The sequence below is a fragment of the Semicossyphus pulcher genome, unplaced genomic scaffold (assembly GCF_022749685.1).
Source record: "Semicossyphus pulcher isolate SPU_LCO1_2020_fin unplaced genomic scaffold, fSemPul1.0.p SCAF_4, whole genome shotgun sequence".
In the NCBI taxonomy this organism is placed as follows: Eukaryota; Metazoa; Chordata; class Actinopteri; order Labriformes; family Labridae; genus Semicossyphus; species Semicossyphus pulcher.
In genome coordinates, this window is record NW_027211715.1 from 32,843,642 (window position 1) to 32,869,999 (window position 26,358).

General features: G+C 43.5%; 3 protein-coding genes across 3 annotated transcripts; all 3 read left to right on the plus strand.

The window, feature by feature from the left end:
- The first annotated feature begins 3,287 nt into the window (after positions 1-3,287).
- On the plus strand, positions 3,288-9,618 carry LOC138607670 (alanine aminotransferase 2-like). Its single transcript, XM_069680312.1, has 11 exons — positions 3,288-3,386; positions 4,679-4,768; positions 4,894-5,002; positions 5,097-5,230; positions 5,384-5,627; positions 5,703-5,782; positions 5,881-6,011; positions 7,360-7,531; positions 7,697-7,852; positions 8,799-8,911; positions 9,496-9,618. The coding sequence occupies exons 1-11, from the start codon at positions 3,288-3,290 to the stop codon at positions 9,584-9,586; spliced, it is 1,419 nt and encodes a 472-aa protein (XP_069536413.1). The 3' UTR covers positions 9,587-9,618.
- Positions 9,619-11,135: 1,517 nt separating this feature from the next.
- On the plus strand, positions 11,136-13,582 carry LOC138607672 (proproteinase E-like). Its single transcript, XM_069680313.1, has 8 exons — positions 11,136-11,172; positions 11,837-11,925; positions 12,129-12,226; positions 12,306-12,431; positions 12,565-12,701; positions 12,984-13,126; positions 13,212-13,364; positions 13,565-13,582. The coding sequence occupies exons 1-8, from the start codon at positions 11,136-11,138 to the stop codon at positions 13,580-13,582; spliced, it is 801 nt and encodes a 266-aa protein (XP_069536414.1).
- Positions 13,583-17,726: 4,144 nt separating this feature from the next.
- LOC138608024 (elastase-1-like) lies at positions 17,727-23,830 on the plus strand. The gene is given in 8 exon segments (XM_069680679.1): positions 17,727-17,763; positions 20,609-20,697; positions 21,604-21,701; positions 21,813-21,935; positions 22,637-22,770; positions 23,025-23,182; positions 23,252-23,404; positions 23,813-23,830. Coding segments are annotated over 8 exon segments (810 nt in total).
- Positions 23,831-26,358: the final 2,528 nt, after the last annotated feature.

Sequence of the window (26,358 nt, forward strand, 5' to 3'; positions counted from 1 at the left end):
GAAATACCTGCAGTCCACCTGTGAGGGCGTTTTCAGTGTTCAAGTGTCGAGAGAAGTCAAGGAGGGAAGACTGAAGTAATGAAACGCAGCCACGCACTACAAACAAGGGCTATCGCTGAAAACTAAAGCACTCTTTTACCTGCCGGCTCAGAGTTCTCGCCTCGCACCTGAACCACACGACCAGGATCAGTCCCCACCGTCTGGAGCTAATCAACAGGCGTGGGCTCGGCTGGTCCTGGATCTGCCAAAAGCAGCGTCGACCTGATCAATGCGTGGCTTCATACCTAATGTTGCCCTCCCCTCTCTGTAGCTACGTCATCTTCCCTTCCGGTCTAAGTCTCATTGTATATACGTTTTTTATTTATCTAACAGGTGTAGATTCTGTTCACATAGCTGGGAGAACTCACCAGAAGGATGATGATGAAGAGACTGATGTAGAGTTTTATATTCACTTCCTGGAGCTCCCTTTATAAGTCCCCTTAGACACAGACCTCTCTCTCCCTCTGCAGCAGCGGGGACTTCTATGCAAGGTGTTGTGTTTTTAGGCAGTTTGTTTTGTGTTTTCTCTCCCTATCTATGCTAACTGTCCAGTATTATTACTGCATTACAAACCCTGTGCAAGTTTCCATTTAATAAAACCCTTTCCTGTAGTCCCGTCTGTGCAGTCTGTTTAAATAATATCTTGTGATCTCGGGATGACGATCCCACAGTGAGGAGGGCGATTAAAAGCCATTACATTATAAAAGGATTGTTACGTTCCCTGAAGATGGTTAGTGGATGAGGGGAACGTAACGGTCTCGTAAATAAGGAAAACCCTGGAAAAATAAGGAAGGCACAATTATCGACAAACTGAAGCAAAAATAATTTAATCAGAACTGAAAACAAGCTTCTTAAACTAAAGAACAAAAGAGAAGCTGATCTTTAATTTAAAAACAATATTATTCAATTACATATATATATTATGCGGTTGCTGTTGGCTGGGTCCAATGCCAGTCCGTCACGTGTAACAATGTGTCACTGCTGGTTTGCAAAATTCACCTTTCTTTGAGTTGAGTTTCAAACCTGCTCGTCTGAATCTTGTGAGAATGTCGTTTGTAGATGATCCTCAAAGTCGTGTCCCATACAGATGATCTCATCAAGATAAATGACACACGTTGTCCAGTGGAGACCTCTTAAAACAAGCTCCATCACTCTCTGAAAAAATGGTGGAGAGTTTTTAAGACCCATGAGCATCACTTTGAATTGGTAGAGACCATCACCTGTTGTACAAGCTGTTTCGGGTCTGTCTGCAGGATCCATTTCAACCAATATCCGCAATCTGACATGTCCATGGTGGAGAAACACTGAGAGCCAGACAGCGCATCCAAACTGTCATCAACTCTCGGGAGAGGATGTGCATCGGTGATGGTGACCGAGTTTAGTTTCCTGAAATCAACACAAAATCTGTATGTGCCATCTTTCTTTTTCACCATGCCCACTGGGCTGGTCCACGGACATGTACTGTCCTCAATGAGATCGTGAGCCTTAAGCTCCTCCACCTGACGGCGAATTTCTGCTTTCATGGAAGGAGAAGTGCGATAGGTTCTTTGTGAAATAGGAGTGTCACAGCTAGTTGTAATTTTGTGTGTGACCAGAGTTGTCCTTCCAAAGTCATGTGGGTGTTGACTGAATACGTCTGAGAATGAGTGTAAAGTGTCTTTCAGTTTCTTTCGTTGTGTAGCTGTGAGGTCAGGGTTTGATCAGGCAAAACACTCTTTGACGTCACGGGCATCTCAATGTTGACATTCCAAACTCAATTCTCCATCACAGTGTACTCATCATTACATGTACCACAGTATAAGATGGCGTCCTCACTGGAGGGATTTGCTACTTTAACATGGACAGAACCTTGTTCAGCTTTTGCCACAGTCCATGCAAAACCAGTAGATGAATGATTAGTGTAGTGTGATTCAGACACACCTGCATAGTCATGAGGTATCAGTCCTTTAAGCGGTAAATCCAGTTTAGCAGTGATGACCATCTCTGACATGGATGGTCAATGAAGAAAAAAGACAAGACAACGCATTTAGTTTAGTTCTTTTTTTGTATCTAGCTTTATTTATTCTATATATTCTGAAAATATGATTTAAAAACGATTACAAAGGAAGGGAAGTGTCTTTGTAAAAGCTGTGATACAAAATCTTTAGATGATGTTGGCTAGAATATGACTCGAAGGCCTATGAAAATAAAGGCTTATTCTAATTAGTCAACCACTTACACCTGTGTGAGCTGACAAACCTGTGTTGGCGAGGAGCGGGAGCTACAGATGGAACTGGAACAGACGCCCTTTAAGGGAAAACAAACTGGAGGAGGCGCTCACTTGTTCGGCTCGCACCACTTCTCATGAAATGGGTTTAAAGGGGACTTCATGTGTGTTCCTCCTAATTAATGAAGACCAAGTCTTTTTAGGGGGATCAAAAACACATTTCCCATAACACTGCATTTCACAAAAAGCTAAAATATTCACCAAAACAAGTTTTAGAAAGATTTTTCAAAAACATAATTTCACAATAAAACTACATTTAACAAAATAAAAGAAACATTTCACAAAAACACAACCCTTTAGAAATCTAAAAACGTTTCTTAGAAAACTCCATTTCACCAAACACATATCTAAATAAACATGACAACATTTCAGGTTATGGAAAAGGAAGGATAAAACTTGTCTGTGATGGGACAGAAGCCACACTCCTCATTACCATGTCCCTGTAGTAGAGGGGGCTGCAGTTTCAGGACTGTGCCGCTACCCGACCCTGTTCCTCCAGCCTCCGCCCGCTGCAGGACTGATTTCAGAGAGCAGCTACTCCCCCTGAAATCATGTTTTATATCACTGGAATCCATCTTTAATCCCCCATCTGCTTATGAATGAAGTAAATGCAAGGAAACATCTCTTTACTACTTAACAGGATGTCATGATACATCCTGTATTAACTCATGAAATCAGTATTGTGAAGCATTTCTGAACTACATTATGTGTTCGCTTATTGTGAAGTGTTCCTTATGCAGCAAAGAGTTAAGAGGATATTAATGTCCTGTCAGCTAAAGAATCAGTGTGCTGCCAAGTGTGCTGGTTTACATTCAGCCGGATCTTAGATCAACACTTTATAAAGGAGGTTCTAATGTGTGCTTTCTCGCAGTTTACTGAACTGGTCTTTCAGGTTTTCTGACAACATTAAGCAATATACAGGTTACGGTGTTGATCCCGTTTGTCAGATGTCATCAGTCAGACAGACAGGAGAGAGGCAGAGATGACTTCTGTGCAGGACGTGAACCCCAGGGTGCGGGTCATCAGGGAGCCCACGAACCTACAGAGCTTGGCTGTACGCCTCGCTGAGGAGATCAAACAGGTGAGACACAGATGCAAACACGTACACCTGGATGAATCTGAGCGGTTTAGGCCACCACAGACTGTGTTTTGTTGTTAACTCTGTATTCTTTCTTATTCTTTCATGACATGCACAAAAAGTGTAGAATATTCCTGGATTGTTTTCACTGGTGCATAAAAAGGTCTGCAGCGGTGTAATACTTTTAGCTTCTGGTGGTTAAGTTAATCTTAGCCAGGTGGATTCATGTATGAAAGGTGGCTCTTCTATGATGTAGAAAGGTGCATCTGGGAGTACAATAAGAAATGGCAAAGTCACTGTCTGGTGAGGGCTTTAATCTCACCTTGTCATTTCCATTTTAACTCCCCTGTTCTTGTGCACTTTTCCCCGCGTGAATTGTAGAGAAGTAGAGACTTCACAGTCTTAAAAAACTGAAGAATTTAAGTGAAATAGGATTGGGGTGAAGTGCCAGGCTGGTGTTGAAAGAATGCACTTTGTCATGGCTTTATGCCTCTCCATCCGGATGTTTATTTATCAGCACCTTTTACACCAGTCACAAAGAGCTTCACAGTCCAACAAAAGAGGGCAAATACAATCAAAAGACAGATTAAAAAATACGGTGTTTATCTATGTCCCCTTAAAAAGTAGAGAAAAACTTTGCACGTCTGTTTCATAGGACTGGTGCATAGGAGAGGAAAAAATCTGTCAAAAGTAAACACGCGCACACTGCCCAACTTGCAGAAAATATGTGTAGTTGCTTGAAAAGTTTCGGTGCTCGACTTCATCAGGCAAAATTTCTTGCAAAAATCATTTTGCATATTTAAAAACCCTTTAAAGTCAGGAGGACAGAAAGTTGCTTGGCCCCTTTTCAATACGGTTATTAAGATTAAGATCTTATGGATGCCAAACGCAACCGCTCCAGTCAGATTTTCAACTTTTTAACCACAGTAGAGGACTGACAACTCAGGCACAGATGTGTTTCTTTTACATACCTGAAAACAGACTACACTTACTTTACTTTGGTGATGCAAGAGTAGGCCAGACCTTTTCATTTCAGTTCGGCTTTAACGGTCTATGCAGGCTATGAATGGAGCATCCTCCGTGGACCGCCTGTTTCGAAGGCTGTGTCCCCTGGATTGGGACACACTCCATGAAATGCCTCTTATCCAATTAGATTACTTGGTCAGAACTAACTGTTTTATAAACGACTTTAATGGAGTTACCAACCGACTGAAGCTGCTAGAAAAGAGGTAACTTGGAATTAAGGGAGTTAAAGAGAAGAAGACTGATTGTCTAACCCAGACTGTTCTTCTCAGGGAGCAAAGAAACCCTTCAAGAAGGTGATTGATGTGAGTTCCGGTGATCCCCACAGGGCAGGGATGGCTCCGGTCTCATTTGTCCGACAGGTAGGTGTTAAATAATTCATGTGTGTGTTTATTTACCTGCCATGCCTCCATTCCTGCCTGCCTGTGATCAGTGTGATGGCTAACAACCCGTCAGTGGCTGTCACTCACTGTTTTTTTTCCCTCAGGTGATGGCAGCGTGTTTGTTCCCTGAGCTCCTTAAAGAACAGAGCCTTCCTCTGGACGTCAGGCAGAGGGCACAGAGCCTGCTGGGGGCCTGTGCAGGAGGGAGCGTGGGTGAGAGTTAATTAAATTCATTTATTTGGAGTAAAACATTTGGTTCAAAATGTGTTCCTTTGACTGGAAAATATGTACACTTTGTCAATGGCAGGTTCATACTCTACAACCTGCTACGGTTTAACACCTGTCCAGGAAAGTGTTGCTAAGTTCATCACGAGGCGAGATGGAGTGAGGTCGCACCCAGAAGACATCATCCTCTCCAGTGGTTCTCAGAAGAATCTGTCGGTATGATGAAAAATATTTTAAACAATGCTAGAAAAATTATAGCTGTAAGTGAATGAGTTTATAGTTTGACTCATGTCCCATTTGCACTTTCTATAAACAGATGTCTGTATGTTACGGCTTTTTACATCAACTTTATTTCTACTTATTGTGTAGTTTGTCTTGTACATAATGGCCAACGGGGAGGGGAAGACTCAGACAGGTGTTTTGACCCCTGTGCCCTGCCCACACACCCTGCCCCCCCTGCTGGATTGGTCCGGGCTGAAGATGGCACCGTACCAGCTGATGGAGGAGCGAGGGTGGGCCGTAGATCTGGACGAGCTGCACCGAGCTCTGAAGTCTGCTCGGGAGCACTGTGAGCCTAGAGCGATTTACATCAGCAACCCAGGAAACCCCACAGGTAAGCAACATACAGCAGCTACACTGACTCATCTCCTCTCTGTAAACCCATAGTCACTCTTATTTTTCCTGCTAGGCCACGTGCAAGACAGGAAGACAATAGAGCAAGTGATACGTTTTGCTGCAGCAGAGGGCCTCATCCTGTTAGCCGAGGAGGTGATTACAACCTTCAAACTGGAGTTTAAAGACTTTTATCCTCATTATTTTCAGTCCCACTTCAGCTTCCCTCTGTTATGTCTTCTTTCATCTTCTAGGTGTACCAGGACAGTGTGTTTGGACAGGACAAAGAGTTTATTTCCTATAAGAAAGTCCTGTCAGAGATGGAAAAGAAGTACTCAGAGACAGTGGAGATGGTCTCCTTCCACTCCTTATCCAGCATGGGAGAGTGAGTATCAGGGATGTTTCAGTAAGAACAAACCTTTCCTTATCCAAAAGTATGACCCAAACACTCACTGCTTGGTGATTTGGCTCTGTATATCCCTGAGCTCACAAAGCCTCAACTGGTAACTTTGGTGGCCTTTGATATTCTATGAGCATCAGATTTTTTAACCTTTCTGAAACCACTCAGAAAGTTGTGAAGAAACAATTGTGGGTCGTTCAAACGTACTCGTACTCTTCTCGTAAAACAGGCCAGATATGTGTCGTTCCAGCAGCAGTCTATGTCTTCATTTTGATCCCACAAGAAGTCTGCAGGAAGTTGATAAAATATTCGCGTAGACATGTTCTGGATAAAGTTGTTTAAATGTAGAAACAAAGTTGTATGAGAAAAGAGGGAAAGGGAGAAAATAAATTGACTTTTGAATTTGTATAAGCAGAAAGGTAGACGAGTAACATTTTAATAATTTAAAGGTACACTAAGTCGGATTTTTCTTTGCATTTTGTCAACAACACATTCAAACTGGGCCCCTCCTCCTGGGCTCTTCCTCACTCTCTCGTGCGAGAACACGCCCACCCCGCCGAGCTAACACCGACAGCGTCACGGTTACGGTTTGCGCTTGCATGCTAACCACTGGTTAGCTTGTCCTACCCGGTTTGAGGCACCTACCTGTCCAACAGAAAGAAGGCCAACTCTGCATCGCTCTCTCACCATGTTCGCCGCTCTGAATGGCGCCCAGTTGCTAATTTGAACCACTCCCACACTCACCTGTACGCTGTGATTGGCTCAGGGAACCACGACAGCGCCCCTCCTGAAAAGGTCCCGTGCAATACAAAACAACAGAATAGATGCAGAGGGAAGGGTCTCACAAGGGTCTGCACACACAATCACCAACACACACGTATACAGGCCCAGAAGTGATGATTTATATTTTATTATATTTGTATACATTTTATTTTTCTAGGAAAATCCTGCTTATTATACCTTTAATAAGGAAAATTAATACAAACGTATGTGTTGATAATGTTGCCGTTAAAGCATTTGTATGTTTTTATAGTTATATCTGGAAAGCTTTATCCCTTGGTTAAAGACAGGGACAGATCTGGGTTATATAATAGGAGAGTCAGTTATAACCTTATAAAATATTGAACCAAAATATGATTATTTCCATATCTTTATTTAACTGAGCCTGGAGTCAAAGTCCAGGTTTATACGCACCAACATCCAACCTGACACCCACCTGTAGCTCCACACAGTAAAAGACTTCTTTGTAAGTGAATCAAATAAACATGTTCATCACATTAAAAAGATTTAGTCTCTCAGACTCACTGAACTCGTGTGCTCACCCTGTGTCTAGGTGCGGTCTGAGAGGAGGATATATGGAGGTCATAAACATGGATCCTCAGGTGAAAAACCATCTGTTTTCGATGCAGGCCATTTCCAGCCCTCCTGTGTTATCTCAGCTCACTCTGGATGTCATGGTCGACCCACCCACACCTGCAGATCTCTCCTATCAAACATACACACAGGCAAAAGGACACTCAGCATGTCACGCAAAATAAATCCGAGCAAATACAAAACAAATATTTTTTCAATTCATATTACAAATTAAAACCATTATACTGCTCGGGCGTACCTTGTGTGCTTTTATAACTGGTAACCGGTACTTGTTCTTTTTTCTCTGTAATTAAAAGGAGATTCTCCACACTCAGACCACGCTATCCCAGAATGCTCGGCGTGCTTCTGAGTTCCTGAACGATCTGCCAGGGATGACTTGCCGACCTGCGATGGCGGGAGTCTTTCTTTATCCCCGCCTGCTTTTACCACCTCAGATGATCGAGGAGGCCAAGGTCAGAAAACTGCGCAGTGGTTAGCGCTGTAGCCTCACAGCTAGAAGGTTCTAGTCCAAATCCTGGTTCAGACGTAGGGGGCGTTTCTGTGTGGGGTTTGCATGTTCTCCCCGTGCATGCTCAGGTTCCCTCCGGGTACTCCGGCTTCCTTCACAGTCAAAAGACATGCTCGTTAGGTTCATTGGTGGCTCTAAGTTGCTCGTAGGTGTGAATGTGAGCATGAAAGGCTGTCTGTCTCTGTGTGTCAGCCCTGTGATTGACTGGCGATCAGTCCAGGTGTAACCCCGCCTCTCGCTGGGACAGCTAGGATAGGCTCCAGCCTCCCCGCGACCCTGAACAGGAGAAGCGATATAGATAATGGATGTATGGATGAATATATGATGCTGTAATGGATTTTTTTTTCAGTCAATAATTTCTGTTAAAAAAGCTCATATTTTTATTTACAGCCAGTTGAGAAACACACAAAATGATGTGTCCATAACTCTTTATTTATAAATATGAACTATGCATCATTAATAAGGTCAACAGAGTCATGATTGTGTCATTCATGTTTATTAGTTGCCAATAGAATAAAAAAAGACGTATAGGTGAAATTAGGATGATATAAAGGCACACAATTATTGTCTATCCAGTACTAAGACTCTGTAACTGTTATAAATATTCCTTTGATCCTATCATATCATGCTTTATGTGCAGAGGCCGCGCTCCTCGATGCAGCGGCCCCAGGTTCGGCCCCTGCCCTTGGCCCTGTGCTGCGTTTTACCCCCTTTCTCTTGTCCTGTTTCCATCGCTGTCCTCTCCATGAATAAAGTCATGAGAGGCCAAAAAAAATCATGCTTTATGTTTGAATGCTCTCATTTTAGCAGTAGCATACTAAGATCTCCATATTCTCAGTATAAATAAAGGGGCCGTTACAGTTGATCCATGTTGCTGTTCTTGTTTTCAGATGTTGGCAGTGGAGCCGGATGTTCTTTACTGTCAGATGTTACTGGAAGAAGAAGGTGTGTGTTTGGGAGCGGGCTGTGAGAACGGACAAGAAGATCAAAACTATCACATCAGGTAAGAGGAACTGAAGTTTGTGTGTGTTGGTTTAAATTTTAGACCTTTAGAGTGAAAAGAGAGAAAACGGTTACTTCATGAAACTGTTGTGTAGAGATAACCAGCGCCAGGTGTACCAGAAAAACACCTCAAACACATGACTGCTTGCACATACAACCTATACAGCTGAATGTTTGGGGAATGGTCTTGGAAAATCAGGAAGTTTTGTAAAATGAGGAGATCCTGGAAAGCGTTTAAGACGTTTAAAATCTAATCATTAATAAGTGAAAACACTTGAAGTGCTGCGCGGGGTCTTTTACAGCTCTTGTTACGGTTTATCTTTCCGTTGTATGCGTTCAGAGACGCTCTACAGATAAAGATAGCTTCATGAAATGTAGAAAAACCAGTGTCCCCTTCTTTTTATGTAAACAAGCCAGTGTGTTATCAGCCTGTGCCCTGAGGGTATGCTTCCTGAGGACTCGTGAGGGTGTAACACCTGTTGAATTAACGCATGACAAGAAGTCATACAACAATTAGATCAATCCTGCATAAGCACAGGTGTGTCCGCAAGTTCTGAGCATGCTAATGTTGTGTTTCCCTCACAGGATGTGTGTTTTGGCTTCTCCTGACACCCTGGAGGAGGTGTTGGCACGCCTTCATTCTTTCCACCTGCGCCTGCTGAGCAGATTTCCATGACAGAAAAGTCAAGGACACGGACTCTGGGGAAAAACACCAAAACATGCTTTTCAAACAGTCTTTTAAATTAAGAACTACTTATTAACTGATAATGAAAACGACAGAATATACTCAAATTCCTTTAAACGACTAAAATCCTAAACACAGTTCTGATTTCTGTAAAGCTGTAAGTTCTGATAATGTTATAATAAGCTATTCTAAGCTAGAAATCTATTTTAGTTTCTAATTTAGACTAGAAATGTTTGGTCACATGTGGGACTTTAAATCTTCTATTTGACGGCTCCAGGGCTCCAGTCAAACACCAGCAGCTACAGACATAAGTGTGTAAAACTTGACCTAAGCCTTTGACCCACAACCTCTCAGCAGAGACCAAACAGTTGAGCTTAAAGCTGAGAGAGAAATGCACCTTACTGACCAAACCGAGGGATTCCCAGTGTTAGAGAGCTAGCAGGACCTGAACTGAAGTAAAAGAACTATTGTGAAAAAACTACTGTGAAAAGACTCACTGCGCTCACAACCTTACTTATATAAGTGTATCATTAGCAACATGTAATTTATCAAAGATTTAAGTAGCCATGTGTTGGTGTTTTACTATATAATTAATAATTGCTGCTGCATTTATGTTGAATTTTAATCTAATGTTTAAGGTGTTTAAGGGTTTGCTCATTTTAACTACTTTAAAGCTCCTGTGAGGAACTTTTGGTTTGTGTTGTATATCTTACTGAAGAAAGGCCATTTTATTTATATGCATCTGAAACGCTTAAATAAAACGGGTCTATTACAGGTCTCTTAGTGTCTCTCTTGCATTATTCTTTTTGTTTGCAGTCAACTTCGTAAAGCCGTTGCAGAAACAGTGCCAGTGAGAGGGCAAGAGCTCTCAGCGTAGAACTACTTTGGGACTTCATGGTCAAACATATGAACAAATACAGTTTTTGCTTGTGCAAAAGGATTTTAAAAGAAACTCCTTTTCAGTGAAAAAGATGTTTTAATACGCTAGAAAGGAATTAAAAACGAAGCATATTGCAGGGAATGTTTGCAGTTTCTGGACAACATAAACACACAAATCAGCTCAAATCTAAATCATGTGATCTGCATGTTTGATGCAAAATGTGACTTCTGTGTATGAAAAAATAAAACACAAAACAAAGCATGTTTGTGTTCTGTTGTCTTGTTGTCTTGTACTTTTTTCATTAACTTCAACTGAAAGAAGTGAATGACAATAGAACAACATCATCAGGCAGTTAGAAAGGTATACTAGCCAGTGCCTTTCCCAATAAAACACGTCAGAATGAATGTCACAACAAATAGTTAGAATCGTAATATAAGCATTAAAGTGCACATTAACAGAGTGCAGTTTTGTTTTATTTCTGCACACACGTCCTGATCCGTCCGGTCTCTGGAGGTCATGTGAGGACGGAGTGAAACAGGTGTACAGAGGCTGCAGATTCTCAGGTCAAAGACCGGACTGTGTTTATGTCTGATTACTGCTCAATGCTGAGAGTATAAAAGCTGTCGTACACACTCAGACTGTCTACTCTGATCAGTCAAGATGAAAGTGGCTCTTGTCCTGCTGTTCGCTGCCTACGGTGAGTCTCTACCTGATTTAAGAGGGGCCTCTCTATCTCTATTTGTCTGGTTATTCAGACGTTCAGACTGCAGGGAAGACGATGTGACTCAGATCTGTCAGTCCCAGCTCAGTCTGAACTGTCACCTCTTCAACACGTAGCTAAACCAACCATGTTACAGATGTATGAACTCTGCTTTTAAAAGATCGAAAACCTCAGATTTGTAACCTGAGTGAATCTGAATGAGTTCTGCCTGTTCATGCATGTGTGCAACGTGTTCTCTTATACATGAATATCTCGTGAATTCTTTCTGCTACTGTTATTTTACTGACCTTTAATGTCTGCAAAGACCCTCTGCATGAAGTTGTCTGTAAACGAGCTTTGGGCTCTCAAGATAACGAGATAAATCAGTCGAGATCTCCAGAAAACGACCAGAAATTACTCGTTATCACAGCAAAACAGAGTACATAAAATGTATGGATGTATGTCCGCTTAAGGCTTCCGTAGAATTCCTCTAAACAACTAGCAGGAATTAATTTCTTTAATGGATGAGTAGCTTGAACATGCCACGTTATGAATGCTGTCATTAAAGGAAACATAAGAATGAGGAATGTCTGAGTGGGGTCTTTTTGTTTGAGCCCCTATACCCCTAAAATGTCACTGACTGCAGTCCTCTGTGTCCCAGCTTACGGGTGCGGCACACCCACCTATGAGCCGTCTGTGAGCCGAGTTGTGAACGGGGAGGATGCGCGACCCTACAGCTGGCCCTGGCAGGTGAGCTTATAATAATCAGGGTTTGCTAATGTAACAAATATGTTTTATTGTTTCAGACGAGTATTTAAACAGTTAATTATAACAAGAATGCAAACACAACAGAACAGTATGATACAAAATACATGTTTTGTGCCCCAGTATCACTTCAACTTAAGGAAAGTGTAACTTATTCCTCATGTGATGTCTGTCTGTGTCTGTCTCAGATCTCTCTGCAGTACCTGAGCGGCTTCACGTACCGTCACACCTGTGGAGGAACTCTGCTCGCCCCCAACTGGGTCATGACTGCCGGCCACTGCATCAGGTGGGTCGTCAGACGGTTAACTCTCATTCTCTGCTTGTTTTATCTTTATCTAAACCATGTGTGTGCATGTGTGTGTCAGTTCCCGTACCTACCGTGTGGTGCTGGGAGAGTTCGACCTCACCAAAGGGGAGGGCTACGAGCAGATCAAAAGTGTGGAGAAGATCATTGTTCACCCCCGCTGGGATGATAACTGCCTGTCCTGTGGGTAAGGACACGCCCCTCATACATGCAGATGTTTTCATGTTTTACTAAAGAGCGGCACAGGCAACAGTTTTACACCAGGAACGTTTTTTTGCTGGTGTTGTGCAGATGACACATGTGATTTTGTCATGTTTCAGTAATGACATCGCGATGATCAAACTGGCCTCTCCGGTCGTTCTGAACGATAAAGTGCAGCCGTCCTGCGTGCCCAAGAGCGGAGAGGTCGCTCCTCACAACGACCCCTGCTACATCACCGGCTGGGGACGGCTCTACAGTAAGAGTTTACACTACAATTATTTATACACACAAAGATGTGACTGTAGAAGAACACGATGGGAGATGCAGTACAGGGCTGAATGTGCCTTCATATCTGCGATATGGAAACAGAAGCCTTACAGACAGATAGGCAGGTAATTACAGGCATGTTCTGGTACAGGGATGCGGGCCGATTCCAGGCAGGTTCAGTATGCAGTCAGGAGATGTAATGTAAACCAACCTGCCCCTTCAGGTATTGCATAATTATGGACTGGGCTTCATCTTCATGCCCTTCTTGCAGGTGGAGGTCCCATCGCCTCTAAGCTCCAGCAGGCAATCCTTCCTGTGGTGGGTCACAGCGTCTGCAGCAGCAGCGGCTGGTGGGGGAGCTACGTGAAGACCACAATGATCTGCGGTGGTGGCGACATCCGCTCAGGCTGCCATGTATGAACCTAGTCCCTTCATGTGTGCATCACACTGCAGGTTCACACTTCATCTGTATTTACTCATCTTCCGTGTGTCTCTGCAGGGGGACTCAGGAGGCCCTCTGAACTGCAGGGGGGTTGATGGCAGGTGGTACGTGCAGGGGGTGACCAGCTTCGTCTCCGCCCAAGGATGCAACACCCTGAAGAAGCCCACAGTGTTCACCCGCACCTCCTCCTTCACCGAATGGATCAGTGACGTGAGTTTCTGTCTGAAAAAACACAGCTGCATGTTACAGATGGATGGGGAACAAGTTAAAGAGAATAAACACATAACATCCCTCATATTATCATACTATATTATAAATAACCTGGAGGCAGAACCCCCCAGCTTGACTTTTGTCAACTTTCTAACACAACATTTTCACAGGAAAGTTACATTTTCTCTTTTATCTTCCAGACGATGCTGCAGTACTGAAGACCATGTCAATAAAGTCAGTGAATCAGCTACAGACTGAATCAGTCGTCTTTCAGTTTTGTTTTATTCTGTGAGCAATATGAACCCAAACTTTTCCTCAAGTCCTTATACCATAAGATAAACATTTATTTATCCCACAACGTGTTAACGGCAGCAAAGAAACAAAAAGGAAACACGCAGTGCACAGAATGGTTGGACATTGGATGTTACGGCTCATTGCAAGTCTTACTGCAAAATAATGTTTTAGTTTTTTTTAACATATTGCACAATAAATCTAAGAAAGGTTTCAGGAAATGTCTTCACACTGCAAAAACGACAGAATTCAGTATTCAGACTATAACGTGGGATTCTGCTGTCAAATAACGTTCAAAAAGATTTTGAGCTTTTAAATAATTTCACACTCCACAGTATTTCATGTTTTGTGTGCATGTATAAAATGTTCTGTAAATGCCCTGATTGGACAGTTTAGTTTCCTCTGACTGGTCGGTGGACAACGTGGAGGCGAGCTGATTGGCTGGTTAGCCGAGGTGTCAAGAAACGTTTAAAAATCGTACCCGTAACTCACCGCTCGTAACTTGTAAATTCAGGTTTGTGCATGCACGTAGGAAGTTTGTGTGTCCGTAACTCAGAATTTGTGCCACAATATTTTCAGATTTTACAAAGCCTAAGTTCACAAACACAGACCGTTCTAGGCCGTTATTTGACTCCATACTCCCCCCCCCCCCAAAATGCACTGCACAGAAAACAAAGAAAAACATAATTGTTTCTTTATTAATGAAGTTTACATTGCAGTCTTTGCATGGTGCAGGTATTGCATAATGTCCTGCTAGTATAAAATGGTGATTGAGTTTATGGTCTCAATCTCTAGTTTCAAAGATCCTTATTTTGTAAATTCAGTTCCCATTTAGAGTCAAAGAAATGACGATCAAGTTAAGCCTTAGCAGCTGACAAGTCACTCCCATGGCCACCTGATAAATCACTCTCTCCTCTCCAGCTCCAACCTCTCGTCTAAACACGTTATCCTCTGGGCCGGAAAAAAACAAGATGGCATCGGCCAAAATGCCAAACTCCAGGCTTCAAAACAGTTATCCATAAACCAATGTGGCTACAACCACTTCTTACATACAGTCTATGTCTGAAATTGAGGCAAAAAGAAGCATCAAATGGAAATAATAAGGTACCAAAAGCAGTGTTTGAGTACAGCACAGTACCCAGCTCTTTCCCAGCACTGCAGCAGTGCTCCCAAATACCTGTTAACAGAATGTCTTGTGTAAAATCGGCAGAGCTCCACTTTTTCAGGCAAGCGCTGTGCTTCCAAAGGTTGACCACAAGGTGTCAGTGTTAGATTTAGCCAATTAGAAGACATGACCAAAGAGAGAGAGACAGAGAGGGAGAGAGAGAGGAGGTAAAATCATGTAGATCTGTATCAGGAACACATTTTTAATCTGTACAGTTAGACACATGAGGCTGCATGTGAGCGTCTGTATGCAGCTAACTGAACAAGAAGAGATGTCAGCGATGTGACTGAGCCAATGAAACTCATCCTGCAGCTTTGACATTAACAGGGCGACACATGAAGGGCTGAATTTCAAGATGTACACCAACACATTCACAGATATCAACACACAAACACACAGAGGAACACACATGTGATTTATCACCTCTGATTGCTAAAGAATAGAGTGAGGACCAGCAGTGGGAGCTGCTTTGTCTCCTTCTGGGGGGGCTCCTCCAGCCTTCAGCCTCCCGGAGTTCAGCCCAGCGAGTGAATAAGTGAGCTTCAGATCACAGGCCATTGGCTGGCTGCTCATTACTGAACGCTGCATTAAACCCTCGCCCGTAAATAATGTGATAACTGCTCTACAGGGCTCAGCAGGACTCGCAGGAACTGCAGGCCGCCATCTTTCTTTCTGTTTTTGCATCATTTCCCTCTTTATAACCCGCTCCACCTCTTTCTCTCCCTCTCCTTTCACAATGAGTGGAGTTCAGTCTGCACATGCTATGTAATTATTCCTGCCCAGTTGCTCGAAGGAGAGAGAGAGGGCTCATTCCTCAAAAGCAGAAGCCCCACAATCCACTCCCTCCCCCTCCTCCTCCTCCTCCTCCATCCAGCCTGCACCTCTCAGCTCGGGGTGCTCGGCTGCAGGAGGGAAACCACAGCATCATTTACAGGGCTTCACAGAAACGCAGAATCAGCAGCTTCACAGGAGAGAAAACAGGGCAGGAAATAAACACTCATCATGTTCAACTCCACACAGACACACGGGGGAGGGACGGGGGATGAGTGGGGGGGTAATGCAGGTAACTGATGATTACAGGATGTGAAAGATGCTTGCTTTCAAAACACTGCCACGAAATAATAATTAAGACTGTGATGCAGCTGGTCAGGATGCTCTCGATAGAACAGAACAGAACAGATCAGATAGAGTCCTCTGAGACATCCCAAACTTCCTCAGTCTCCTCAGGAAGCCGCTGATGAGCTTTTTTGACCAGCTGGGTGATGCTGAGTGTCCAGGTGAGGTTGTCACTGATGTGGACGCCCAGGACCTTAAAGCTACCCTTTCCACCTCCGACTTTGTCAACAGAGCTGACAATCATGAGGCCACACCCCCTTTTTACAGCATCAACTAACTCATTAAAAGTAAACTTGTCAGAAAAATAAACACTGTGACATAAATCAGCATGATAAGAACTAACTATAATGACAGAAACGATGTTTGAGAAAAATGTATTTGACGTGTATTTTGATTTTATAGTTTGACTCATGTCCCATCTGTTAACATGGAGGAGGCGGGCTTTATGACCTATACTGCAGCCAGTCAGCAGGGGGCGATAGAGAGGGTTTGGCTTCACTTCACTCATCTTTTTCTACAGCAGTAAACTTTGTCAAACAATCTATTTTCCAAGTTGTATAATATTGTTACTGAGATTAGGAAAATATTATTTTGCAGCACTTTAGAGCGTTACCCAACCTCTGGGTCAGGAAATCTCCAATAAGAGTTCTGCATAAAGACTAATCACCTGAACTCTCTTCTTCTTAAACCACAGATGGCAATCACAGCATATTTAGCTTGTGTAATGTGGCATATGTTCGAAATAGATATAAAGAAATAAAAGAGCATTTAGAACACTGATTAAAAACCTGGAATAGTTTTTAATTATTGATTTTTCTTCTCTTCTTTAAGTTCCAACTTTCTTAAACTTGCTTTTTAACCCAAACTAAACTTTGATATATTCACCCATGACCATTGTGTCAACTTGCCAGGCTCATGTAATGCATTACCTATTTGTCTCATTACTTCTCTGAAGTTTCACTTTTTTTGTACCGTTTTACAGCCTTGTGTTGGTATCAGAACTTGATGTAGAAAAATAGGCACTTCAAATTAAACTCAAGACTTGCATCTCCCGCTGTAACTCCTCAGAGGAGGAGAGGAACACGCCTTTTCTCTGACAGCAGGTTTAGTTTGCTCCTGCACTCTCAGTCCCCGCTGATGTCTTACTCCTGCGTGTTCGTACGTCGCCTCCTATTTGTACACCCCCTTCACAGGGAGGTGCATCGGATCGGCTCGACTGCATGTGCTGCCATCATATCTGCAGTGTAAATCCAGGCAGGCAGGCAGGTCAGCAGGCAGATGGTCAAACAAACAGACAGACAATCGGTGCTGGGGATTGGATTAACATGAGGATCTAATTGCATTTGAGAAAGCAGAGAAAGAACAAGAAGTGGCACTGAAATGATGGCTCAGTTACGTAGCAACATGGGGACCCTGAGTGACTACTACTTATGTAGCATTATTGAGATAAATCTGAATCAGGGTTTATTGCCAAGTTTACACATGCAAGTAATTTGTCTTATTATTTGTGCAGTAGGGTAAAAATGAAGTCGGAAACAAAGTCGTCAGCTAAGAGCTTACAAGGCTAAAATAAATACAAAAGTTTTAAGGTGTGCAGTTTTGTTTTATTTCTGCACACCTCCTGATCCGTCCGGTCTCTGGAGGTCATGTGAGGACAGAGTGAAACAGATGTACAGGGGCTGCAGATTCTCAGGTCACAGACTGGACTGTGTTTATGTCTGATTATTGCTCAATTCTGAGAGTATAAAAGCCGTTGTACACACTCAGGCTGTCTACTCTGATCCGTCAAGATGAACGTGGCTATTGTCCTACTGTTCGCTGCCTACGGTGAGTCTCTACCTGATTAACCTCTGAAGTTATCCTATACATCCCACGAAAGACAAAACATCAATGTGTTCAGCTACGTTCAGATTGCAGGTAAGGGGTCCCAAATCAGATTGTTCTGCTCCTATGTGACTCAGATCAGTCTGAACTGAGCTCAGCCACCTCTTCAACAGGTAGCTACACCAACCATGTTACAGATGTATGAACTCTGCTTTTATCGCAAGCCTCAACCTTGTCATTATACAGGCATTGCCCTGTTTATGTATGTGTGCACGTGTACTTTTACACATAATATCTTGTGTTTTGTTTCTGTTGCTGTTATTTTACTGACCTGTGATGTCTTCAAAGACCCTCTGGGTGAAGTTGTCAGCTGTTTTGGATTTTTGTGGTCTTCAATCACCCAGCTAGTTCCCGGTGTAGCTCAGCTGGGTGTATTTGTCCTGCATGAGGCATTTTTAAACTGCAAAAGCCAACAGTAATTCACATGGAAAAGTTTATGTTTTCCTTTACAGCTCAGACTTTTGCTGTATCTAACGTTGTATGTCCAACAGTTGAATTGTCCATGTCCATCCATCCATCCATTTTCTTCTGCTTATCTGGGGTCAGGTCGCAGTGGAAGCAGGCTAAGCAAGTTATCCCAGACGTCCCTTTCACTGGCCACATTTTCAAGCTCCCAGGCTGGGTGGGATATCAAATTGGTATCCCACCTGGCCTGGGGTCTCCTCCCAGTTGGACGTGCCCGGGAAACTTCCACAGGGAGACATCCTAATCAGATGCCTGGACAACCTCAACTGGCTCCTTTCAATGTGAAGAAGTAGGACGAGGAGGCTCGATGTCTGAGGTCCGCACCCTATCTCTAAGGCTAAGCCCTGACACCCTGTGGAGGAAACTCATTTCGGCCTCTTGTATCTGCAACCTCATTCTTTTGGTCATGAACCAAAGTTCATGACCATAGGTGAGGGTTGCAACGTAGATCGACAGGTAAATTGAGAGCTTTGCCTTACAGGTCAGCTCCTTCTTCACCTCGGCGGTCAGGCTACTCACAATCTCACGATCCGCTTTACCCTCACTTATGACCATGCCCTCAGACTTGGAGGTGCTGACTCTCATCCCAACCACTTCACATTCAGCTGCAAACCCCAATACCTGCTGGAGTTCCGAGCTTGTTGATGACAACAGAGCCACATCATCTGCAAAAAGTAGAGTTGAAATTCTGAGGGTTAGGGTCTGCAAGGGTAAAGAATTGGTCCACTGTTCCAACGCCCGGATGGAATTTGATTTTTGGCTTGAGAATCCTTTCGAGCACCCACACCCTCCAGTCCCCCTTTTTAAAAAGGGGAATCTCCACCCCGGTTTGCCATTCCACAGGCACTGTCCCAGACCCCCACCCAACAGTGAAGAGGCATGTCAGCCATGACAGCCCAACAATGTCCAGAACCTTCAGCATCTCAGGGCGAATCTCATTTACACCTGGCGCCCTGCAACTGAGGAGCTTTTTGACGATCTCAGCAACCTTTGCCAAGGATATAGGCAATGCTTTCCCTGGATCTTTGAACTCTGCCTCCACATCGGAGGAGGTATTGGTTGGGTTCAGGAGTTCCTCAAAGTGTTCCCCCCCTCCCCTGCTGAATACAGCGTAGGCGAAGCCCTGCTTCCCCCTCCTAAGTCATCAAATGGTTTTCAAGAACTTCCTAGAGGCCAATAGAAAGTCCTTCTCCATAGCCTCCCGGAACTCCTGGCCAACCGTAACCACTCTCTTGTTTCTGGAGACTGCTGGGCAAACCAAGCCCGAAAAGACCTCCTTCCTTAGACTGATGGCTTCCTTCACCATCGGTGTCCACCAGCAGTTCTTCGGTTGCTGCCAAGACCGGCAATGACCGCATTCTGGCCGCAACTCCAGTCGTTCCCAGTTTACCCTCGTGACACTTTTAGATTTACCAGGTCTGTTCAGCAGCCTACCCCTCCACCTGATCCAACTCACCACCAGGTGGTGATCAGTTCACAGCTCTGCCCCTGTCTTTACCCAAGTGTCCAAGACATACGGCCACAGATCTAATGATACGACAACTAAGTTAATCATCGATCATCGAGCTCTCGAGAAAACAACCAGAAATCACACAGAGTAAATACAATGTATGGATGCATTCTGAGACGTTCTGAGAATGTTTTACGTGCAATGTTCTGGTAATGTTTTGAGCGGGAAGTTTTTATTTGGTTCCCAGAATGTTGCTTTTAATAGTAAGAGAACGTTCTCTGAAAACAACTTCAGAAAGTTGCAGTGAGAATGTTCAAATGGCATTTCAGTAACGTTCTATAAATCACGTTCTGATAGTTCAGGCCGAACTAACATCCTGAAAAGATCCTCAGCATGTTGCAGTGAGCATGTTCTACCTTTGTTTTTCTGTAACATTGAGCAAATGTTTTATAAAAGGCGTTCTGACATCCCAGGCCTCAATAACATCCTGAAAATATCTACAGAATGTTGCAGTTAAAATGTTTTGTCTTAGTTTTAACGTTACAAGAACTTTATTTAAAATGATAAACATCCTTAACCTTCTTTGAATATTAGATTAAAATGTTTTCTCTCAAACGTAATTAGAACTTGTAGGTTATGTTAGTCAGCTGGGTCAGCTAAGGGCTTCCTTAGAATTCCTCTAAACTATGAGCAAATAATGAATTTCTTGATAAGAAAATTAGTTTCTTCATTAAGTAAACAGTTTGAATGAATACTGTGTCATTATGAATGTAAAGGCAACATCAGGCTAAGAATAAAGGATGTCTGAGTGGGGTCTTTTTGTTTGAGCCCCTACCCCCAAAATGTCACTGACTGCAATCCTCTGTGTCCCAGCTTACGGGTGTGGCACACCCACCTATGAGCCATCTGTGAGCCGAGCTATGAAAGCGGAGGATGCTCGACCCCACAGCTGGCCCTGGCAGGTGAGTTTATAGTAATCAGGGTTTGATGAGATTTAAACAAGAGGTGGTAAGGATGTACCAACTGCGGCAAATTTGACGATATTCAATAGCTTCCTTCTTTATAAATATGTTTTATTGTTTCCAACTCTTTAGAGCTGATGTAGGTAAGATGGAGATCTTTCAAAATTTGATAGAGTACAACCTCCAGGTCCCCCTCTCTCCCTCTCGCAATGTGAAACAAATACAGCAGAAATGAAGCTGGGGTTCTTACCTGTCGAGCAGAACCCTGAGAGACTGCTCGGCTGTGATTGGTTGTTGTGGTTCGGGAGCGTTGGATTCTTGCAAATGCCATTAAGAGCAGTGGGAGGAGCCAGAGGAACATGATTTTTATCACAGATTATCTCTCTCATGTACTCCTGCATGTTTAAAGTGACAGTTTGAGCAAACATGACAAAAAGTGAGGTGTAATAATGTTACCTACTGCAGCTTTAAGACAACACAACAGGTACATATGAAGGTCTAGTACATACATGTTGTTATTTAATTTCTCACCAGAGCCACACTTAATATTACAATGAATCAATGACTGGAACACACTGAATGACTGTGACGTCTGCAGGCACGCTTAGAACATAAACATAACTCGGAAAAATACCATCAGTGTCATGCCTGATGTCATGTCTTATTTTGAAATCACTCACCACTGTCTCTGTTTCAGGTCTGTGTCCTGCCCCTCCCCCGTCGTGTGCTCACCTTCTCCTGATTGTGCTCTGCCCAGCTGTGTCTCATCCCCCTCATTACCTCATGTATTTTACCCCCTGTCTTCCCCTGTCTCGTTGCCAGTTCGTTTGTACCCTTGTGTCGCGTTCCAGCATTTTACTTACTTATTCCTCACATGTGATGTTTGTCTCGCTGTGTCTGTCTCAGATATCTCTGCAGCATCTTGACGGCTCCACGTATCTTCGCCGCTGTGCAGGAACTCTGCTCGCCCCGAACTGGGTCATAACTGCCGCTACATGCATCGAGTGGGTCATCAGACGGTTAACTCTCATTGTCTGCTTATTTTATCTTCATCTAAACTGTGTGTGTGTGTGTGTGTGTGTGTGTGTGTGTGTGTGTGTGTGTGTGTGTGTCAGATACCGTACCTACCGTGTGGTGCTGGGTGAGTTCGACCTCAGCAAAGAGGAGGGCTACGAGCAGATCAGAAATGTGGAGAAGATCATTCTTCACCCCCAGTGGGATCATGACTTTGTCAATGGGTAAAGATACAAACCTCCTCCCAGCAGATGTGGAAAAGAGCTGCACCAGAAACTATTACGCCAGGACAGTGACATTTTACAAACAAATTTAAAGTTGCAATAATTACGTTTTTTGGGCGCTGTTATGCAGATGATGCACAAATGTATATCCCCAAAGATAAAAACAGTGAAGAAGATAATTTATAAAATTGAGTGCCATGTATCCAAAAACCATCTCCAGATGAGTGAAAAAACATCTGAAATCATTGTTTTCGTCATCATCAACACAACATTACTGTAGCGACTAAAGTGGTAAAATGCCGCTTAGAGCGTAAGAGTGGGCTGTAACTTTGACGCATATCGTTCCAAAAGAAAATCCAAATCCAATTTTACCTTTTATTAAATGAAAGACGATCAAAGTACTGAAACAAAAGGCAATAAAATAACTTACAAACCACTATAACGAAAACGATGACGGTCAACAGAAAATACTCACCCCACTGACCCTCTTTTGTTCTCCTCCCGCCACCCAGCTGAATGATACAAATAATGATAAGTACATGCTATCATGTAAAGCACATTGTGATTTTGTTTAAAAGAAGTAATAAGTGGTCTAGGGGTTAAAGATTTTGAAGTTTATGCTAATATATTAGTAAAGAATCAAAATTGTAGATTTTTTTTCTTTCCATGAATTGTTTAATCATGATTTTCTTGTGTTTCAGTAATGACATCGCCATGATCAAACTGGCCTCTCCTGCCGTTCTGAACGATCATGTGCAGCCGTCCTGTTTGCCCGAGAGTGGAGAGATCGTTCCCGACAACTACCCCTGCTACATCACCAGCTGGGGGGGCAGCAGTAAGAGTTTCTGCTGTTACAACACAATTCTTTACAAGCACTAAGATGAGGACTCAATATGCCTCCATCTCAGCTATACTCTATGTAAATAGAAGCCTAGGCAGGTAATAACAGGCATGATCAGGTAGGGATGCAGGCCGCGTGCAGGCAGGTACAGTAGAGGGTCATAAGAAGCTAGCGTCTCTCACCTGTCCCTGTCCCTTCAGACGTTGCATGACGATAGCCTGGGTTTAATCTACATTTCCTTCTTGCAGATGGTGGTCCCGTGTACTATAGGCTCAGACAGGCTCTCTTTCCTGCGATGGGTCACAGCGTCTGCAGCAACGGGTGGGAGAGCATAGTGACCCCCATGATGATCTGTGCTTATTTGGGCACTGATTCACGCTACTATGTATGAACTTAGTCCCTTCATGTGCTCATCACACTGCAGCTCCACACTTCATCTGCGTTCTGCATTTATTCCTCTTCTGTGTCTCTGCAGGCTGACACAGGGAGCTCTCTGAACTGCAGGGGGGGTGATGGCAGGTGGTATGTGCAGGGGGTGACCAGCTTTGCCTTAATGGGAGGAAGCAACGCCGGGAAGACAATCACAGTGTCCACCCGCATCTCCTCCTTCACCGAATGGATCAGTGATGTGAGTTTCTGTCTGAAAAAACACAGCTGCATGTTACAGACGGATGGGGAAAAGAGAATAAACAACACAAAATTCCCTCATATTATTACACTATATTAGAAATAAGTTGAAGGCTGAATCCATAAAGTTTATTTCAAAAAGCAAAAACAATCGAAACATTTCTGAGCGGTACGGTTTGAATTTCGCAAGACTCGGACTCTTAACGAATATATATTTTTATCCTAGTTACATTCCCATATTGGTCCCCAAAATTAGCATTCAAAGGTGCAACAGCAGCCTTTTAGTAATATGAAAACATTTTTCACACAGCACGCAAGGAACTTCTCCTCATGTGACTTGCAAACACATTTTGTTTCTTTACTAAAGTTGTGTTTTCTTAGCTCAGTGTTTCCTCCTTTTATCTTTCAGACGATGCTGCGGCACTGAAGACCTTTGAATGTCAATAAATGTAATTAATCAGCAGCAGAATGACTCAGCTTCTCTTCAGTTTTGTTTTATTCTGAAAGCAATAGAAACCCAAATTCCATATTATGCTATAGTTATAAGAAAGGATTGAGTAAATGTGTGTTAACAGAAACAACATAAGCATTCAAATGGTGGTATTTTACAGTAGGTTGCCTTTCCATGGTCCAGTACTGCGTAATTTCCTGCTAGTATAGAAAGGTGATTGAGTTTGTGGTCACAGATGTGATAAGATAATCCTTTAGTGATGCAGGTGGGAAATTCGGGTGTTGCAGCAGCACAAAGACAAAATAGCAAGTAAGAAAATACGGTATAATAATAATGATAATAGAAAGATGATGAGGTAAATACAGCTAACAAGGTTACTGTGGAATAATGCAGCCTGATTTCTGCCTGCAGGTTTGATGTTTGTAAAGTTGTGTTGATGTTTCGGGACTTTGGCAGGGGCGGATCAAGACTTTGAAAGAAAAACAGAATTTGTTGTGTTAAATTGGTGGAGCTCCCTGTGTTTTCACGGGTCGACCACAAGGTGTCAGTGTTAGATTTAGTTAATTGGAAGACATGACCAAAGAGAGAGAGACAGAGAGGGAGAGAGAGAGGAGGTAAAATCATATAGATCTGTATCAGGAACACATTTTTAATCTGTACAGTTAGACACATGAGGCTGCATGTGAGTGTCTGTATGCAGCGAACTGAACAAGAAGAGATGTCAGCGATGTGACTGAGCCAATGAAACTCATCCTGCAGCTTTGACATTAACAGGACGACACATGAAGGGCTGCATTTCAAGATGTACACCAACACATTCACAGATATCAACACACAAACACACAGAGGAACACACATGTGATTTATCACCTCTGATTGCTAAAGAATAGAGTGAGGACCAGCAGTGGGAGCTGTTTTGTCTCCTTCTGGGGGGGCTCCTCCAGCCTTCAGCCGCCTGGAGTTCAGCCCAGCGAGTGAATAAGTGAGCTTCAGATCACAGGCCATTGGCTGGCTGCTCATTACTGAACGCTGCATTAAACCCTCGCCCGTAAATAATGTGATAACTGCTCTACAGGGCTCAGCAGGACTCACAGGAACTGCAGGCCGCCATCTTTCTTTCTGTTTTTGCATCATTTCCCTCTTTATAACCCGCTCCACCTCTTTCTCTCCCTCTCCTTTCACAATGAGTGGAGTTCAGTCTGCACATGCTATGTAATTATTCCTGCCCAGTTGCTCGAGGGAGAGAGAGAGGGCTCATTCCTCAAAAGCAGAAGCCCCACAATCCCCTCCTCCTCCTCCTCCTCCCTCCTCCCTCCTCCCTCCTCCATGCATCCAGCCTGCACCTCTCAGCTCGGGGTGCTCGGCTGCAGGAGGGAAACCACAGCATCATTTACAGGGCTTCACAGAAACGCAGAATCAGCAGCTTCACAGGAGAGAAAACAGGGCAGGAAATAAACACTCATCATGTTCAACTCCACACAGACACACGGGGGAGGGACGGGGGATGGATGGGGGGGGGGGGGGGGGGGGTAATGCAGGTAACTGATGATTACAGGATGTGAATGAGGCTTGCTTCTAACATGCTCTCCAGACATACATTTCCATTGATTTTAATAAGATCAATTTCAGTTCCTGAACTTGCTTTTTAACCCAACCAAAGACTGAAGGCTTCATGTTTGATATATTCACCCATGACCATTGTGTCAACTTGCCAGGCTTATGTAATGCATTACCTATCTGTCTCATTACTTCTCTAAAGTTTCACTTTTTTTGTACCGTTTTACAGCCTTGTGTTGGTATCAGAACTTCATGCAGGATGTAGAAAAATAGGCACTTCAAATTAAACTCAGGACAAAAACTGAATGAAACCCAACAAATATTCAGTATTATAAGACATAAGGAACAGAAAACCAGGAGGTGTAGAGAGAGATGAGCGATGAGTATGAAAACAAGCAGCCCGTCCTGTCGAGTCGCCATGATGAGCTTCACAACAGCTTGCATCTCCCGCTGTAACTCCTCAGAGGAGGAGAGGAACACGCCTTTTCTCTGACAGCAGGTTTAGTTTGCTCCTGCACTCTCAGTCCCCGCTGATGTCTTACTCCTGCGTGTTCGTACGTCGCCTCCTATTTGTACACCCCCTTCACAGGGAGGTGCATCGGATTGGCTCGACTGCATGTGCTGCCATCATGTCTGCAGAGTAAATCCAGGCAGGCAGGCAGGTCAGCAGGCAGATGGCCAAACAAACAGACAGACAATCGGTGCTGGGGATTGGATTAACATGAGGATCTAATTGCATTTGAGAAACCAGAGAAAGAACATAAGGAAAAATTAAAAGTGGCACTGAAATGATGGCTCAGTTACGTAGCAACATGGGGACAAACAGGAGAACTTTAGGGGAAGGTTATTACAGTAATTAGGACTCATTACGGCTATACAGATATTCATTATGTTTATAGCAGGCTGCTTCAGGTCTCCTGCAAAGAAAACTAGACACAACAAACTGT